We start from the raw sequence: 18,009 nt of genomic DNA on the forward strand, positions 1-18,009 counted from the left end.
GTCTTTGTCTGCCTTTATTTCGATGGGTTTACCCATTTGGTTGAACACTTGTAATATAGCTCGTTTGGTTTCTAGCCAGTCTCTACTTTTTATTTCTATTAATGATGCAAATTTTGAATAGATATCAATGCAAGATAAAAATTGTTTATCTCCTACTATGTAAAAATCCATTACATATTTTTCTCGGATATTAGCGATTTCCGGAGTTATTTCGAAAGTTAATTTTGTATCTCTGTGTTCTGTTTTTGCGATGTTGCAAATCTCACATTCATTTATTAGATTTTGAATTAGATTTTGATAATCTGGGAAATAGTGGGTTTCTTTGAACCAATTGATAGTTTTTTCAATTCCTGGATGTAATAATTCTTTGTGCTTTTTTAATATTAATTCTTTGAATTCTGCGTATGTTTGAAGGTCTATTAATTTTGTACTAGTTTTCATTGCCTTTGTTGAATTATTCGGACTTATTATTTCTAAGTAGGCTTCTTGAAAAATTGGAAAATCTGCTTCGTTGTGGAAGTATAGCACACTTTTCTTTGTGCATAAGTATTCTTTTATTAATTCTTTGGCATGCGTATTAGTCATGTCTTTGTACGTAATTTTTATGTTGGTTTTGTGAAAGTAATTCGTAACTTTTGTTTCGTTCTCGGTTCCTTTTTCAAATTCTATTTGTCGATTATAATAATTAAGTGGTCTTTCTGTGATTTGTAAATGGTTACTGTTGTCTTCTTGAGCACTATGTATTGTTGCTCTTGTGCTAATTGTATCTTCGCCTAAGAAGTTTTCGTTTAATTGAATTCTGGACAGAGCATCTGCCACATAATTTTCTTTTCCTGGGACGTATTTAATTTGGAAATCAAACTCATTTAGCTTGATCTTCCACCTTTGTAATTTCATGTTAGGTTCTTTCATATTATTTAACCAGACGAGTGGTCTGTGATCACTAAGGATTTGAAATTGTCGACCAAAGAGATAGGACCTAAAGTATTTAGTGGCCCAAACGATTGCTAATAATTCTTTTTCAATCGTTGAATAATTTAACTCATGCTCGTTGAGAGTTCTACTTGCATAGCATATAGGCTTATGCTCTTGCGAAAGGACGGCCCCTATTGCCATATTACTCGCGTCTGTAGTTAATGAAAATGGTTTTTCGAAGTTAGGGTATATTAAAATTGGGTCGGATGTTATGAGTACTTTTAGCTTTTCAAACGCTAGTTCGTAGTCTCTGTCTTTTATATTGATTTTTGCTCCTTTTTTTAATTTAAGTGTTAATGGTTTTACTATATTAGCGAAATTTGGTATAAATTTCCTATAGAAACCACATAATCCTAGAAATGATTTTATTTCTTTTGGGGTTTTTGGAATTGGGAATTTGACAATTGCTTGTATCTTGTTGGGATTTGGTTTTATACCCTCAGTTGTGATGATGTGACCGAGAAATTCAGTTTCTTTTCTCATAAACTCGCATTTATCCAACTGTAGTTTTAAGTTAGCTTCTCTAAGCTTCTTAAATACCTTTTGTAGCGACAAAATGTGTTCCTCCAATGAAGTGGAAAAAATAATAATGTCGTCTAAGTAGACCAGACAATCCTTAAAAATTAAATCTTCTAAGAGATTGTTCATACAACGTTGGAACGTTGCAGGTGCATTCTTAAGACCGAATGGCATGCGAGTGTACTCGTAATGGCCATGTTTAGTCGAAAATGCGGTCTTGGGTATTGAACCAGGATCCATTTGGATTTGGTGGAAGCCTTTGGCTAGATCAATGGTTGTGAAATATTGACATTTTCCAAGTTTGTCTAATATTTCATCCATGATCGGGATAGGGTATTTATCATTAATAGTTAGTTCATTGAGATTGCGGTAATCTATGACTAACCGGAACTTTTGCTTTCCAGATGCATCGTTTTTCTTTGGAACGATTATTACTGGTGAGCAGTAAGGGGATTTGGATTTACGTATGATATTTTGTTTTATCATATCGCTTATTTGTTTATTTACTTCCTCATCGTATATTTGAGGATATTTGTATGGACGCTTGTAAATTGGGTCCTCATGTTTTGTTAGAATTTTGTGTTTAATTGTACTAGTGAAAGTCAAATTGTCACCTTCATGGTACTGGATATCACGAAATTCATGTAAAACTTTTTTTATTTTTTCTTTTTCTTCTGAGTTTAGGTGCTCTAGCCTAAACTCATTGTTTTCTATTAATTCATTATTAATAGCGAAGTTAAATGGTCTGTCCTCTGTTGAGGGTGGATCAAGGCACTCTTGTGCGGTCATGTCCTCTTCGACCTCTTCGTCATTATATCTAAAACAAAAGTTAAATTCTCCTAAGGTTACGGATCCTTGTGCATAGTCTATTTTTGCTTGACATGCCTCAAGGTATTCTCTCCCAATCAGAACATCATAATGCTCTGAGAAGTCGTGAATATAGAATTTTTGTTTGCTCGGACAAATTTTGCTTGCTCCTAATCGTATACTTTGTTTTAATTCAATAACACCATTTATGGTGTGAACCTTTAATGTTTCGTTGTAAACTGGAAAATTTAAGCGGTTTGTTTTCATTAGATTTATGGTTGAACCTGTGTCGATGACACATTTTAGAACTTCGTCATTCATAATCAATTTTATGAATGGATTTCTTCTGTTTGTTCCGAGGCTTGCTGATGAAAATTTTCGGATGTATCCATTTTCATCTGCCCACTGTTACTATCTCTTTGACGTTTAGTCGGAGGGTTTGGTGCATTCAAGCGTGAATGGGACTGATTTTGGTAGTTTAAGGGATTTTGGTATCTACCTTGACTTAATTTCTGTTGGAACTCGTGGTGAGCTTTCTGATTGTCTTCGGACTTATTATGCTGTTTATTTTGTGCGTGATAACTCTGATTCGTGTTGGAATAGCCACTTGAAATGGTGGTTGGGTTAGCATTTTGCTGATAATTTCCCATGTTCCTACGATTGTTATTTGGATTTCCCTGAACATTATTATTTTTAGGTTTTTCAGTAACGCTATTTTCATATAATCCCTCTCTTTGAGCTACTTGCTTTAGTTTTTGTGTCGACGTAATGTCGTGTCTGGCTAACATCATGAAAAGCCTATCTGGTAATTTTTTTGTAATAACATCTTTGATTGTGTTATTCATAGCATTTGTATAAAGGGTTGTATTGCTAGGTATATTTTCTAGTGCTAACTTATTTAAAATAACAAAAGATTTATTCTCGAGCTCCTCGATGAACTTACGGACGTTTCCTTGGTAATTCGTGTTGTATAAGCGTCGAAGGAGTTCTTCAAATGGTGTCTGCACTTTGTATTCTTCAATCAATGCGTTTCTCAGCTCCTGCCAAGTGTTGGCTGCTGTCCTTTGTGATATTCTCTGAGCATCTCCTGTGACTTGCAATTCGATGGCTCCGTATAAGATGCTATGTTGTCTAACATCTCGGGTTGGATACAGGTGTAGGATGTAATCTATCCTTTTAATGAAGGCGTTTAGTTGATCCGTTGATCCGTCAAAGCTTGGCACCTGTCTAAGTTGTGAAAGGGCCTGGTTGAGGTGTTGTTCTGATAATTCCATTGTCATCTTGGTGTAATACACTTTTTTTTGAATAGTTTTGAGTTTGTAGGTTTGAACTTTATTGTTCTTTGATTTTGCACTTTTATTTTAAGTTAAAGTTTGTGATGGATTATTGTGTAAATGTTTTTTTTTTTTTTTGTGTGTGTGTCTTAAAAAGACTCAGTAATAACGTATTGCAGGGATCAAACGATATGCAAAGCCAGTCGTTATTAACTGTAGTAGCTTTATTGCCCAAAGGGTCAATATTATTAAGCTACTAATGACCCGAAGGTTCTTGTGCGGATACGTATTCGAGAAAATTTTTATTACACTCCGACAACACTTTCGGTCGCGATTGTGCGTTAGATCTGGGAATTAATTATCCTTTAGCGATCTTTAATTTTTCCCGACGTATCCTACCGGCTGCGCCAATTAAGTTTTACACGTTAGGTTACTATAAAAAAATATATTTCAATTTATTATTTTCACTTAACGGCTACTTTTGTTGAGTACATTCAGATTTGCTTCCCGAATATGAACTGATTTATCTAACTGTTGCGGTCGCTTAGCAAACTTCGCTTTGAGAGAGTTTGAGTCAAAATTGAGTGAAGTTTGAGCTGCGTCAGCAATTATGCGTGGGATAGTACTCTGATGGGAACATTGACAGTGGCGTGATATTTAGGGTGAATTGTTTATGTCTACCAAAGGGGGACAGTTTGATCTTGACCAATGTCGATGTTATCACCAGGCTCTTTGTTTACAATATTAGAAATGTTTATAATTGTGCTTATGCTTATGTGCTAAGATATGTTAAAGGGTGGGTGCGACTATGGATATGTCACTATATATATATATTTCTGAATATATATAGTATATTTCTCGTTGTGCGTTTACAGATCTTTTCTTTATACGATCGTCCATTAATATTGGCACTCCTTAAACTTCAATCTTATAGTATTCGAAAGCTTCTCGACATTAAATAGCTTTCGAAAGCTGTCTTACGTCTTCTTCATACTGATTAAACAATTTACCAAATATTATTTAATAATCGTTGATCATTCATATTTATTATTTTCTATGAGTTAGATTCTTATACGAAATCGTATGTATCAGTTTTTTAAATATACATATCGTTATGTACATAGCCGAATACGTCAAGTACGTGTGTATAAGTATGGACATAAAAGATTCTTTCGGTTCTTTCAGAGACGATCGAAAACGTGTCAGTATAAAGTTTTCAGTGAACAATCTCGTATGTACGTGGAAAAGCTCTGTGAAAAGTGCTAAGAATTGAGTCGACCTCTCCCGTTTTTTGTGTTTGTCTGTTTTTATTGTTCAAATCAAATGGACTTGCATATACTTTTCAAAGAGAACAGACGTTTGGTATTAATAGATACCTTTATAACAAAAAGACTTGCATACGTTTTTAATGTATATATATACAATACACTAAAACTAATGCTACATTGGGCAATTAGAATTGCTTATTTTGATAGTTTGTGTTCGAAATTAATTTGTGAAACGTGTTTCATACCGTTTAGTCATTTTCGGTCAAAGTTTTCGTCAAGTTTCTCTATAATTAAAACGACCAAAATATATATTTATAAAAATAGAATATTTCATACACACACAAGCTTCCTAGTTAATGCAAATAAAAGTGATGCTTCCCACATTAAATAAACAAATATACGGAGAAAAACAACAAAAAGCTTATATGATAAACTGCCCGTAATAATAATAATAATAATAATAATAGTTATAATAATAATAATAATAATTATAATAATAATAATAATACCAAATTTATCATTTCTTGATAAGGAATGCCTATCAAAACATACATAACATACCTAATGTGAATTCAACCAATGTGCACATTTTACATTCAATATTCAAATGATTAAAAGTTACCCATGCTTAGTCAATCGACAAAACAATTGAATCAACAATGTACCGCTTAACACATGTTTTAATTTTTAATATATCCGTGACCTTCATGTAGTGTACCTGATAAATCAGATGAATAAGAGGAGTTGACCTTTTGGAATATAACTGAGAGGAAGAACCAAACGAAAACAAATGCATTTACAGGAGACGCACAAGTAAGCAAAAAAAGCTTTTTTTTCAATTTAAATCAATTTCATAAAAATATAACTTCAAACTCTTTCTTGTCTACAATACATTCAAATTTATCCGCGTTTTTCACAATAATATCGAAAACTCAACAAATCAGGTAATCAATCGGGAGTGCCCGATTCAGGGTAAAGTTTGGCATGGGAAACCACTGGAAAATAAGTAAGAGGCTTTCGTCGAAAGTTACCGAATATAGGCTACCCTGAACCCTCTTCTCTTCAGCAACTTTCTTCACTCGATATTATAAATTAGCTATAAATTGTAGGATACTTAATATATGACTACTATAGTAGTAGGAGCTACATGTCAAGTTTGGTGACTGGTACTTAAAACATAAGAGATTCTCCCAAAAAGCCGCATTTCGATTCTTATCGAAAATCCATAAAATATTCAACGATGTAGGCTTGAAAGGTGAATACGATTCAATAGGAAATCTACATTTATATATATGCCATAACAAGTACATATAACATAGCATATAGCATATATATATACATATATACATATTTAAAGAGGTCTCAGAGACTAAGCTGACCCCCCCCCCCCCCCCCCCCCCCCACCCCCTGCAATGATAGCTTTAACATTTCCTTAACAGTGCCAGACTCACTTAAGAAAAGCTGATTGGCATAGTGTCAAACCAAAGCTCATTGATGTTACACTCAGATGTGCTCGATGTCCTGGCGCACGCGCTGCTGGAAGGGTGCCGTTAGTGAAAATTGAAGTAACCATTGGCAACTGTCATTTGCAACGTTTCTCTCTCTTTCGTTTCTCTGGTTTTCCTTGGGCTTGTTCTTGCTGTTGTTTTGTTCAGAAAAAGCTTTATTTGGAACGGAGAGCTTAACAATCAATACGAGATTTTTTTAGTTCGGTTTTGAATATATGCCAAGCAAACCTCCGAGTTTAATAATTAAAATTAAAAAAAAAAAAGTTTTCACGTGATGTTAAATGAGTTTTCAGAGTTATTCTCATTACGTGTCAAAGGACTCACAAGTTTTCGGTACCTTTGAGTTTTTCCAAGTGTCGATATATATATAACATAACATAGTGCATAAAATTTGCATTACGTGTACTTCAAAGTGGTTCCAAGTTTCCAAAAACCAATCATGTGGTTGTCCGATGAGAATGGCTTTTTATTAATTAACTAAGGTAAATTTCCAAGCCTCAAAAAATGTGTTAATTTTGTCAAGCTCTTTTTTTTATTTCGAGGCATACATAAGAATATTTTCCAAGAGAGAAGTTATGCAAATGTATGTATGTATTTACATATATGCATAAGAAAATGAAATGGCATATTTCAAGCTGATGCTCTTCAGTACAATAACCCCTTTTTCATTAGAAACACACATTGATACAAGTTATTATTATTAATCAGAAGTAAGGCACACTTTTATTTATGCCTAAAAAAGTGCGTTGACTCCTAGGTAATACATAATATATTTATTCGCAATAAGCTGGTAAAAACCCAACAATGAAACCCAAAATACAAAGCAAAGCTAATTCGAATATAATATAAAAATTAACGGGTCTCATTTTAATACTGACCAATAAATGCCATTGTTGTAATACATCAGTATAAATTACTAATGAATCTGGAGCAATGCAAATTCGAGCTTAAGATAGACCAATGTTATTGTTCTAATGCTTTTGTATAAATTACTAAGGAATCTTTCCTGCAAAGCAATGATAATTCGAACTTAACATAGAAATTAACAGTCTCAATTAAGGACTGAATTTAACCAATGTTATTGTTGTAATGCATCAAATAAAATACTAATGAATCTTTCTCTCAAAGCAATGCAAATTCGAACTTAAGATAGAAATGATCAGACCGATTTGTGGACAAAAATTAGTTAATATTTTGGTCTCATTTCAGAAATGACGAAAATGTCGCCCAGCCACAAAAAAACCTCAAAGCTCACACCAAAGACAATCGGCAGAGACCGCACATTGATACTAGCCCCAAATATATAGATCCGAACATAGTGCGATTGCAGCCCCCGCCCCCGCCATCAAAGCCGCCACCAACTATAGAGCCTGGCTCACTGCACGCATACTTTCTCCAAAATATTCGCACTGGTGCGAGGACAGGCCTAGTTCCTGTTGCTGATAACTCAGAAGATCGACGAATTCATTATCCAAATGCATTGCAGCGATCTGCAACATTACCAGCGAAACATAATCGTCTAGGAGTGCGCAGTCGTGTTACCTTTAAGGTTCCATCAACGGCAGCCCAAACCCCATCGGCTGCAATAGAAAGGAGCAGCAACGTACCAAGTGGTGGTCACCAAGCAGCGCAAAAGGAAACCAGCAAAATGACGTCCGAGGACCTATTGCAGCCGGGACATGTCGTCAAGGAGCGCTGGAAGGTACAGAGAAGGGCACTTATTTTTTATTTAACATTCTTAAAATAATAATTAAATGAATCTACAACATGGTACTTCCCTTGGGTCCATTTATTAATTATGACTTTAATCTCCATAAAAAAATGGATGCTCAGTATCAATCAATGTATGTCAGATCTTTTCAGATCTTTGAAAATTAGTTAAAAGGCGGTCAAGCAACTGCTTTGACCAATTTTTCTCTAGTTGCATGTTTGGAATTTCCGAAACCGGAAAAAAATATGCAATAAGTTTAACACAAATCTTTAAACAAATCCACTGTTTAACTAAGTTATCATAAATGTGACTATGTTTAATGTAATATCGATACAAGCCGAAGGAATGTATCGATAATTTCAACAAGCAGTCGATCAATTTTTGAAAGATTGGGAGACCGTGAAACAGTCGGTCAGTCATTTGCTCGAATGAAAATGTTTTCTATACAAATGTTATTTTGTGATTATTTTCAGGTTGTGAGAAAAATTGGAGGTGGCGGCTTTGGTGAAATTTACGAGGGCCAAGACTTAATCACACGTGAGCAGGTGGCACTCAAGGTCGAGTCCGCCCGCCAACCGAAACAAGTACTCAAAATGGAAGTGGCCGTGCTAAAGAAACTGCAAGGAAAGGAACACGTTTGCCGGTTTATTGGATGCGGCCGTAATGATCGCTTTAATTACGTGGTCATGCAGCTGCAGGGAAAAAACTTGGCCGAGTTGAGACGCGCCCAGCCGCGGGGCGCATTTTCCCTCAGCACAACACTCAGGCTGGGCTTGCAAATTCTAAAAGCAATTGAATCTATACACTCGGTTGGCTTCCTTCACCGCGACATTAAGCCGGTAAGCCTTCACTTAAAATCTTGATTATTTTGTTTTTTTTTTTTTGGTACTCAATAGTCGGCAGTGGCCGACTCGGAGACTCCCCGAAATGCGCGCCAAATTACTTTTAATTTTAGTTTCCTTCTTCGCAGCAGCCAAGAGAGTGCACAAGCATATATAATGCACACAATTAAATACAAAACATACAAATTATTACACTATGAATATAAAAGTCGCAATTTATTTAAGCGTCCCTACTTAACAGTTACGTTTTTATAGCACTGGCTATTTCGTTACGATTATTTTTATGGCTCATCGATGATTAATCGACAGCAAAATCATCGAGTTGTAATCGGTAAAAGCAGTGTTGGTGAATACATCCACAAATCGATGTATAGAAGCTTTTTAGCGAGTCAAAGAACTCTTGACCAATAATATAAAGTTAGATGGCATCAAACCTAAGAGAGACAGACAAAAATGCTCGTTAAATATTTGTTATATTATGTATTTTTGGTTACAGAGCAACTTTTCTGTGGGGCGCTTGCCATATAATTGCCGGCGCGTTTACATGCTCGACTTTGGATTGGCGCGCCAATATACGACTGGGACAGGAGAGGTCCGGTGTCCCCGAGCAGCGGCTGGATTTCGAGGCACTGTGCGCTACGCCTCAATAAATGCACATCGCAATCGTGAAATGGGGCGACATGACGATCTGTGGTCTCTATTTTATATGCTAGTTGAATTCGTGAATGGCCAGTTGCCGTGGCGAAAGATAAAAGACAAGGAACAAGTTGGATTAACAAAGGAAAAATATGACCATAGAATATTATTAAAACATCTTCCGTCGGACCTGAAACAATTCTTAGAGCACATACAATCACTCACGTACGCAGACAGGCCAGATTATGCGGTAAATTTTCTTGAATCTCAACTATTTTAACTGTTTATATAACCATATTTCCCCTTATCAATCTATCAAAAGATGTTAATTGGCCTATTCGAGCGCTGTATGAAACGGCGCGGCGTAAAAGAGGCCGATCCGTACGACTGGGAGAAGGTGGACACGGCCACAGTTGGCAATATAAATGCATCGACAAACGCAATCCCAACTCCGGCTAAAAATGAATATATGCACGGTAATGTTACCCAAATGACGGTAGCCGCTTCCAATGCCAGCGGCACAGAATATGTTAGTATCTTATTGTATTATCATATTACCTACAAACAAATAATTGTTTTCATTTTACATTGCTTTAGGTACGGAAGCGAAACGATATCGATACTGCTCAGATGGCCTCAACGGAACCTCTTCATATCAAGGAAAAGGTGAACAGCAAAAACGACAAACTTCCTAAATGTCTTCCCTTGTAAAGTAATTAAATTGTATAGGCATTGCTGATTGATGTGCTAAGTAGGAGGGAGACGCTCTCTTTAAATATGTCCCCTTACAAATGGGAATAGCAAATAGTAATGAAATTAATGGGAGGGTTAACAAATCCAAACATTTTTCTGTACCTCCTTTTTTCTTTTTTTGTTCCATCTTTTTTCTACCTCTTTTCTTGGCTTATCCATCGATTTCAGAAACTATAAAAATTGGATGCTTCAAATTTGCAGCCTCCCTCCTACAAAATCCTTCTAAAATGATAACTGGCTCATCCCATTTTTGAGAATCTGATTAGTATCGATTTTTAGATTAGTTTTTTTTTTTTTTATATAGCCCTGAACAGATTAAAAATGGGTATAAGGGTATATAGTATTTGTGCAAAATCCAAATCTATTTAACAGGCAGAAGGAAGCATCTCCGACCCCATAAAATATATAAATTCTTGAGTATATATATTCGTTGGTTAATTGTTCAAGCTTAATTTTACTTAATTTTTGTATGAAGAATAGGCTTCCAAATTCAATAGTGCCTGATAGGTGATAAGCAATATCACAAAAATTGTCTATTGTGGAAGTGATTTAATTGACTGCTCCTACTATTTGTAGGTTGATAAAAACTGCAACGCAACAATGACTCCCCAAGCGACTGCAGACTGTGCCGTGCAGAATGTGAATTCAGGCATTCAAAATACAACATTACCAAAACAACAGCATCAGCAGCAGCAACAACTTGTCCTGGTCGCAAATACGTCGATAGCTATTCCGAATCTGCCCAGTGCACTTATCAAATCGTCGACAGTGGGCATTGTCAACCATGAAGTGTCCGGCAGCACGCACAATGCGCAGTTGAAGTCAACTCATGGCAAGCGCTGTCAGCCTCAGACCGTGTCCGGCTCTTATACGGCATCAAATCAAAACAACTCGGCGCCAGTTTATGTAGGTCATATCATTTACATATTAAAAAATCTACTAAGCAAATAATATTTAACAGTATCCGGAGAGCAAAATTGTGCCAAGTGCTTTAACAAAAACGGCAACAGTTGACAGTCACAAGGACAATAATTTTGCAACCGACAACGATCTGAAGCAAAAAAATAACAAACAGATTTGTGTCGAGGGTGCAACCAGCCGATCTCTGGGCGGGGAACAGCAGTCGCTAACGAGCAAGCCAACAAAAATGGAATCCCTAGAATTATCTGTGGTAAAACACCAGCAAATTGTCGGAGAGAAGAGCTCCGACAGCAAGCGATCCTCCATTGGCGATCAAAAATCGACCTATGGTCGCCTGCGGGTTCTGGCCGCGCCGCCAATTGGCAGCCTCGAGATGGCCAAATTAAGTGATCAGGAGAATCGAGAGATTAATGCAATTTGCAACAATGGCAGTCTAACGCCCAAGACGGTTATCTGTCCACGTGACCAGATGTTAATTGGATTAGCTGGCACTACTATATCGCCAACCAATCGCCGCTCGGCAACCTCAACCAACCTGCGTCTGTCGTCCCTGCTCAGCAGCAGTGGCGGTGCTGGTGGCACTGGCTCCGGACCCATTACCACCCATGCCAAGAGCAGCACGGCTGGCGACCATTCGGTCACCCAGTTCGCTTTAATCGACGATGAGAATGTGTCGGCGCTTCAGCAGGTAACAAAGGGCGGTGGGGCCCTAACGCTGGCCTCCCAATGGAAGAGTCAGTTCGACGATTCCGAAGACACCACGGACAACGAATGGAAGCAGGAGCCACAGGTAAATCGAATGTAGTCAATTGCCGTGGGGACGACTTCCATAATTCAATGCTTAAAAATGTCCAATTCCTAATATCTTTATCTTTTTATCCCTTTTTGTACATATGTATATATGTATATAAAACTGTGTCTCTCGATTAGACCGGGTTTTTAAGGGCTTATATAATATAAAATAATATATAGAATTACATAATATTATATATGTATATAATGATCAAGAATCACTGTTAAGATATGTTTAAGATATCTTTGTAGACAAGAAAGTTAGTATTTAATATTGTATAGCTTTAAAGGAAAAATCGGTTGACAAATTATTTCCCCATATAAAATTGCTTGGTTTTGATGATATCTTCACAAAACTGAGCACTTACGAGTCTTGAGCCTTTCGCCATATGTCAAATAGGGTATTTATACCTGCTTGTTATACCCTTTGCCCAATGGAAATAGATTTAATGGGGAATATTTTTATTCATAGAATGATTTGTAACAGGCACATCGTGACGACGAGCTGAGGCCTAGGAGCTGAGATCTAGGACTTACAATTTTTAATATCTTCATAGAACCAGTTTTAAATAATTTTGGTTATATCTTGTCGCACTTCCAGCATATCCATCAAATCGATTATGTATCTATTAATAGGCACAAAAGAATTCATATTGCTCTGTATTTAAGCATTTCAAGCTTTCAAAGCTGAAATAATATATATTGATTCAGGGGTATAGGGTATTGTGTAGTCGAGCACATGTGCGTGATATATTTGTGTGTATATCCGCGAGATAAATGTAGAGATCACATGTTAAGCGTTCCCAACCTCTTGTCTCACAGTCACAGCCAAATTTGGATCAATTTACCAAAGCAGATGTGTCATTGCCGTTAATACGCCGAACCTCTAATTTACCCGTAACTCGTAAAGCAAAACAATCCGAGAATCAAAACGTTAAGAGGTAAGTGAAACAACCTACATGTTTAAATGTTTACTCCCTTTTATGTGTATGTACCCTTGAAAATTTAATGCAGTATTTGCCCAACTAAATAAAAACAAGTAAGAGGTTCTAGTCGGGAGCTCCCGACTAGGGGATACCCTGAACCCTCATCTACCAACTTCAAATGCATATATATATTTTATTTTAGAAGCTATATATTAAGTTTGTCGACTCTAGCTCTTATTATTTACCAAAATTGCCCAAAAAACAGGATATCAATATCGAGTTTTGTCGATTGCTCGGAGTAAGTTATCGATTATCGGAAATAAACTCGATCTGCGCGGGAACTAGGAGCACCTACATCTAAATTTCAAGTCTCTAGCTCTTATAGGTTCTGAGATCCTTGCGATCATACATACGGACGGACGGACGGACAGACAGACGGACATGGCTAGATCGACTCGGCTATTGATGCTGATCAAGAATATATATTCTTTATGGGGTCGGAGATGCTTCCTTCTGCCTGTTACATACATTTGGATTTTGCACAAATACAATATACCCTTATACCCATTTTTAAGGGGTTCAGGGTATAAAAATTAGGTCAACATTTTCTAACATATTGAAAGCCGAATAATTTTTGGGCGATTCCGATCCCCACCTTTCCCCAATTATACATGTTTTTTTTTAATAAAAGTAGTCACGAATGTTGTTGTAATACGAAAAAAATGGAGTATATTTATTATAAAATCTGTCTAGCTCTCTCTTTCTCTCTCTCTATTTTTAAAAACATTGTGAGACTTTCCTGAGGATACCCGAATGTTTAATAAGTCAAAGTCCCTATGGCAGGCCTGCTTTTAAGATTAATTTGAATCAAAATGTTTTAGTTATTTCCAAAAGAGGACAAATTTGAACATTCGTTAGCTTACGCTCTAAAGAATTAGGCCAAACAACAAAACAAATTGTTTCTTACATTTAAGGAAATTATAAACTAAAATGAAATTGTATGCCAAAGCTCAAAAATCTCAAAATCTAAAAAAATATATAATTATAATATATCATTATTATATATTATATTTAATAAATATTTTTTTTCTCTAAGAGGAAATTTGCTTAAAAAACAAATTTTTTGTAATTAAGAAACAATATTGATTTAAAATTCTACATACATAACATACGAATGTGAGCTGTCTTATATATAATATATATATAAATATAAATCCGTGTATAATAATCTTCCAAATGACAATAGATACACGCTTAACATAGCTGGAATTGAGAACTATGAGACCTTGCAAATGTCCATACCGCACTGCTGGTCCGAGCCTGCAATGGGTAATGTATTACGCAAAGAGTTAGAGCCACCTGCTGTCCAGCAAGCAGCCTTTGATGACACTGTAAGCATATTCAAAATTAATTTAATTAAATTAAGTCACGTTTTTAGTTCTATTTCTTATTTAATTTTTATGTCTTAGAAATATAACCTGTTGGTCCCATTGTCAAGTATCTCATGCATGTTTCCTTTCTGATTTTCATTCAATTTTAACTGCGATCCTTTTTATATAGTATATTATATGCATGTAGGACTTTTTAAGCATTTTTTTAAGGAGTCCATCTCTATTCTGCTATCAACCAAGCATAATAGATAAATACTTGGTCTATCGAGCCGAATTAATTGCAAATCAACATGAATACAAAGGATCTAAAAACTATTTGTAAAATGATTTAAGTCGATTTTGCAAACCAGCTAAAAAAAGTTGGCATATAAACCTCGTAATAGGGACCTTGTTATAAAAAATCTATACATAAAATAATACTACAATAATATTTTTATACTTTCTGTATTCGATCAAGGTGTATCGCATGGATATAGCGAGAAACGTTTGTGTTCGGGAATCTCTATCGGAAAACGCGCCATTGTCGAACCAAAAGGCCTCGACTAATTTCTCCACAATTACATCATTCAAGGATGCCGCTGCTGATGTCCATTCGCGGAACTCAAATAAAAATCAAGCCACATGCGAGCATCGCAACAGCCTTCCCAACGTATGCCTGATAGATATTTTTGATGAAAAGTCGGCTGACCCAAATACAAACCAAACCGCAAATACGCATATTGAACTCCAGGATTCCCCCAACAGGACGAACAATGCAGTTGCAGCAGTGCCTTGGTGTGTTAAAACAACATTTTGCCAGAGGAGCCACCTACCGCCTCCAGATACACTGGATATGCACTGTCATCAGCAGGTTAACCGAGTGACCAGTGATGCAGCTATTCAGGGTAACAACGGTTGTGTTAGCGGACGACTTGAAATTCGTGTCATTCCGAAAGGTAAATAACGATATTTCATACGTTTTAAGCAATATTTTTAATTAAATATAATACTCTAATATTTTTGGAAGATTCTCTTCGTTATATATAGTCCGATATTTATAAAATTTGTAGAGTCTAGCTCTTATAAGCTATAAGCTCTATGCTCTATAAAAGAGAATTTAGATATTGATTTTTATCGACAATGTGATGATCGAAATGTGTGTATATATATATATAATGTATATATATATATATATATATATATATATATTCATGATGAGAACGACGAGGCGATTCGAGCTCGTCATGCCAGCCTGTATGAACGCGTCAATTTCAGAAATTATAAAAGCTAGACTTGAAAGATTAAATGTATATTCTCCTCAATACATATACATATATATCAAGTATATCTTTTTTATATTCTATATACTTATACGAATTGTATATTATATATATATGCCTATGTTCGGGTGTATTTTTGTAACGACAACTTGGCGCTGGGTTGAGGGTATATCCCAGTCGGGACTGGGGACTCTCTTAATTTGTACTATAATAACGAAATCTGTTAATTTGTAGAAAATTCGCACATAGACGACTCTGTCTACTACGATGCCTTAGCAGCCACTACTAAAACATCTATAAACGCTTACAAAGTTTCTAAACAGGACGTATCTGGTGATATGCAAGTTTTTGACCTAAATGATAAGATGTCAGTAAACTGTGATGATAAAGAAATGGCAGCTGCAACAATTTCTGCCTTCACAAATCGAACTGCTAACTGTCATGCACTTGTTACCCAAGAGGTGCTTGAGACGGCCAACGATTTTAGTTCCTGCAAAAATCAGTTTGCCGATGAAGGAATCAAGTGCACTGCTGAAAGCCAGATTGCTCCCCTAGTTGCCCAGACGAAGCCCGATGACTCGAATCCTCTTGTCAGTAGCCGAATCGAAGGCGGAGCCTTGGATATAGCTGACGGTGGATGTGAAGTGCCATTGTGTACCCCTAGCAAGATTCCTGTGCTTACTTCCAATTTACGTCAAGCGAAATGTGCCTCTTGGAGTGGAGTCGACACAACGGCTGCAGCAGCAATGGATGAGTCTCAGGGAACACAAATTCATCACGAGATTCAAACACCCGCTGTGGACCCTTCCCGAACTCATTATTCTAATGCATTACAAAATTCTCCAAATATTATGGATCTAACACCAGGTTGGTCCTGCTTATGTTTCAGCCGATTACCTTGAGGTCTACTATATAAATACTTATGTATATCGAATAAACTTGATTTAATTTATTGTATAGTCCAGATCTTTATGTGTGATCTATATCTTAAGCTTTTGTGCTTTATCAAAACTCACACAAATTCCGTTATCATTTAATTAAGGTTTGCGTCGCCGTCGTGAATCTACAGAAGGAAAGTACGTGACAGATCCCACACAATTAAATCTAAGATTTCAACGACCACAAGCTCGGATCTCTAGTAGGTAAGCAATTATTCTGTAAAGCAGCATTACTGCGTGCTTGTTAATCATCCGGCTTAATTACAGAACTCGCGGGGTTCCTACTACAACAATGTTGAGCAATTTTGATGATCTATCTACGGATATCAGTAATGATCAGGCTGGCAGGGAAATCTGTGAAGACAATACTAGCTTTGGAACCTTATCGTGTAAGCTAGCAGCAGCAGCAACTAACTCAACCGTAGTCTCACACAATACGGCACGGAATCAAAATTCAGTCGAGCCTTCAATACGGAATGATATTTCGCCTCCACCGGGCGATCCCAAAATAGAAAATAGTGCACGCCTTCGTCGCTACCGGCATAACATAGAATAATTCAAAAGCTTTTTAAAAACAAACAAGAAGCAATAGTGTCGATGCATGGGAATGTACCGAAATATATATATATAATTAAACTTACTCGCTTACATATGTATGATTGGGTTCTGATGAATTCATTCAAAAGTTTGAATGATTCTTTACTGTGTCATTGCCATATTAGGTATAGCCCAAATGTATGTAATAGACGATGTAATTAAGATGACGAACTGAGAAGATCTAACTATGTTCATCTGTCCATTTTTTGGTCCTTTCGATCTCGGAGGCAAATACATTTATTCTCCTTCTGTTCTGGTGTTCTATTCTAAACCATTAAAAAACAAAAACAAAACTCCGCAATTTATCAATTTGTTGGGTAAATTATTATTATAATTTATTGTACATTTACAATGCCAAATGAAAGTTTTATCTTGAATTTTGTTATGCATGAAATAATAAATTGTATCATCATTTGCATATTATAGATCACAAGCTAAAGATACAACAATCAAATAGATATTATGTTTATTCGGTGGTCGTATTTCTTATTAAAGAAATTTCTATGTGTTAAATCAAGCCAGCAGCTTTGGATGGATATTAGATGGTTTTGGAAAATCGGGGTGTTGTTTTTATTATTCTTCATAAATCTGAAGCCTTCATAGAATATTTATGATAGAATATTTATGTTGACGAAGATGCCCTTTTTTATTTTGATCTTTTATAAATTTACTATATAAACTACATTTAATTGCTTGCATTAATTATAATTTTAAATTGAAATTCAAGTTTAGCTTACAATTACATTTATATTTAATATTTGAAAACAAAACATTGCAAATGCAAGCCATTTTCTATTTTAGTTTCATACATTTTAAAAACAGCCTCCGCCAAATCGAAAATTCGATTTAAATAATGGTTCATAATCGATAGTTGGTAGCTCTTATTCGCTCA

General features: G+C 35.9%; 1 protein-coding gene across 3 annotated transcripts; it reads left to right on the forward strand.

Moving 5' to 3' along the window:
• Window positions 1–5,537: 5,537 nt before the first annotated feature.
• Asator (tau-tubulin kinase asator) lies at window positions 5,538–17,160 on the forward strand. Of its 3 annotated transcripts, none has more exons than XM_015168517.3 (14): window positions 5,538–5,656; window positions 7,561–8,053; window positions 8,536–8,901; window positions 9,401–9,790; window positions 9,863–10,069; window positions 10,138–10,206; window positions 10,870–11,199; window positions 11,255–12,004; window positions 12,829–12,947; window positions 14,179–14,323; window positions 14,781–15,258; window positions 15,817–16,449; window positions 16,625–16,724; window positions 16,788–17,160. In XM_015168517.3, the coding sequence occupies exons 1-14, from the start codon at window positions 5,634–5,636 to the stop codon at window positions 17,074–17,076; spliced, it is 4,392 nt and encodes a 1,463-aa protein (XP_015024003.1). In that variant the 5' UTR covers window positions 5,538–5,633; the 3' UTR covers window positions 17,077–17,160. The 3 variants fall into 3 exon arrangements, with proteins under 3 accessions (XP_015024003.1, XP_002059710.2, XP_015024002.1); XM_002059674.4 differs by having other exon boundaries at window positions 15,895–16,449; XM_015168516.3 differs by lacking the exons at window positions 12,829–12,947; window positions 14,179–14,323.
• Window positions 17,161–18,009: the final 849 nt, after the last annotated feature.

This window comes from Drosophila virilis, chromosome 6, assembly GCF_030788295.1.
Source record: "Drosophila virilis strain 15010-1051.87 chromosome 6, Dvir_AGI_RSII-ME, whole genome shotgun sequence".
NCBI classification, from domain to species: domain Eukaryota; kingdom Metazoa; phylum Arthropoda; class Insecta; order Diptera; family Drosophilidae; genus Drosophila; species Drosophila virilis.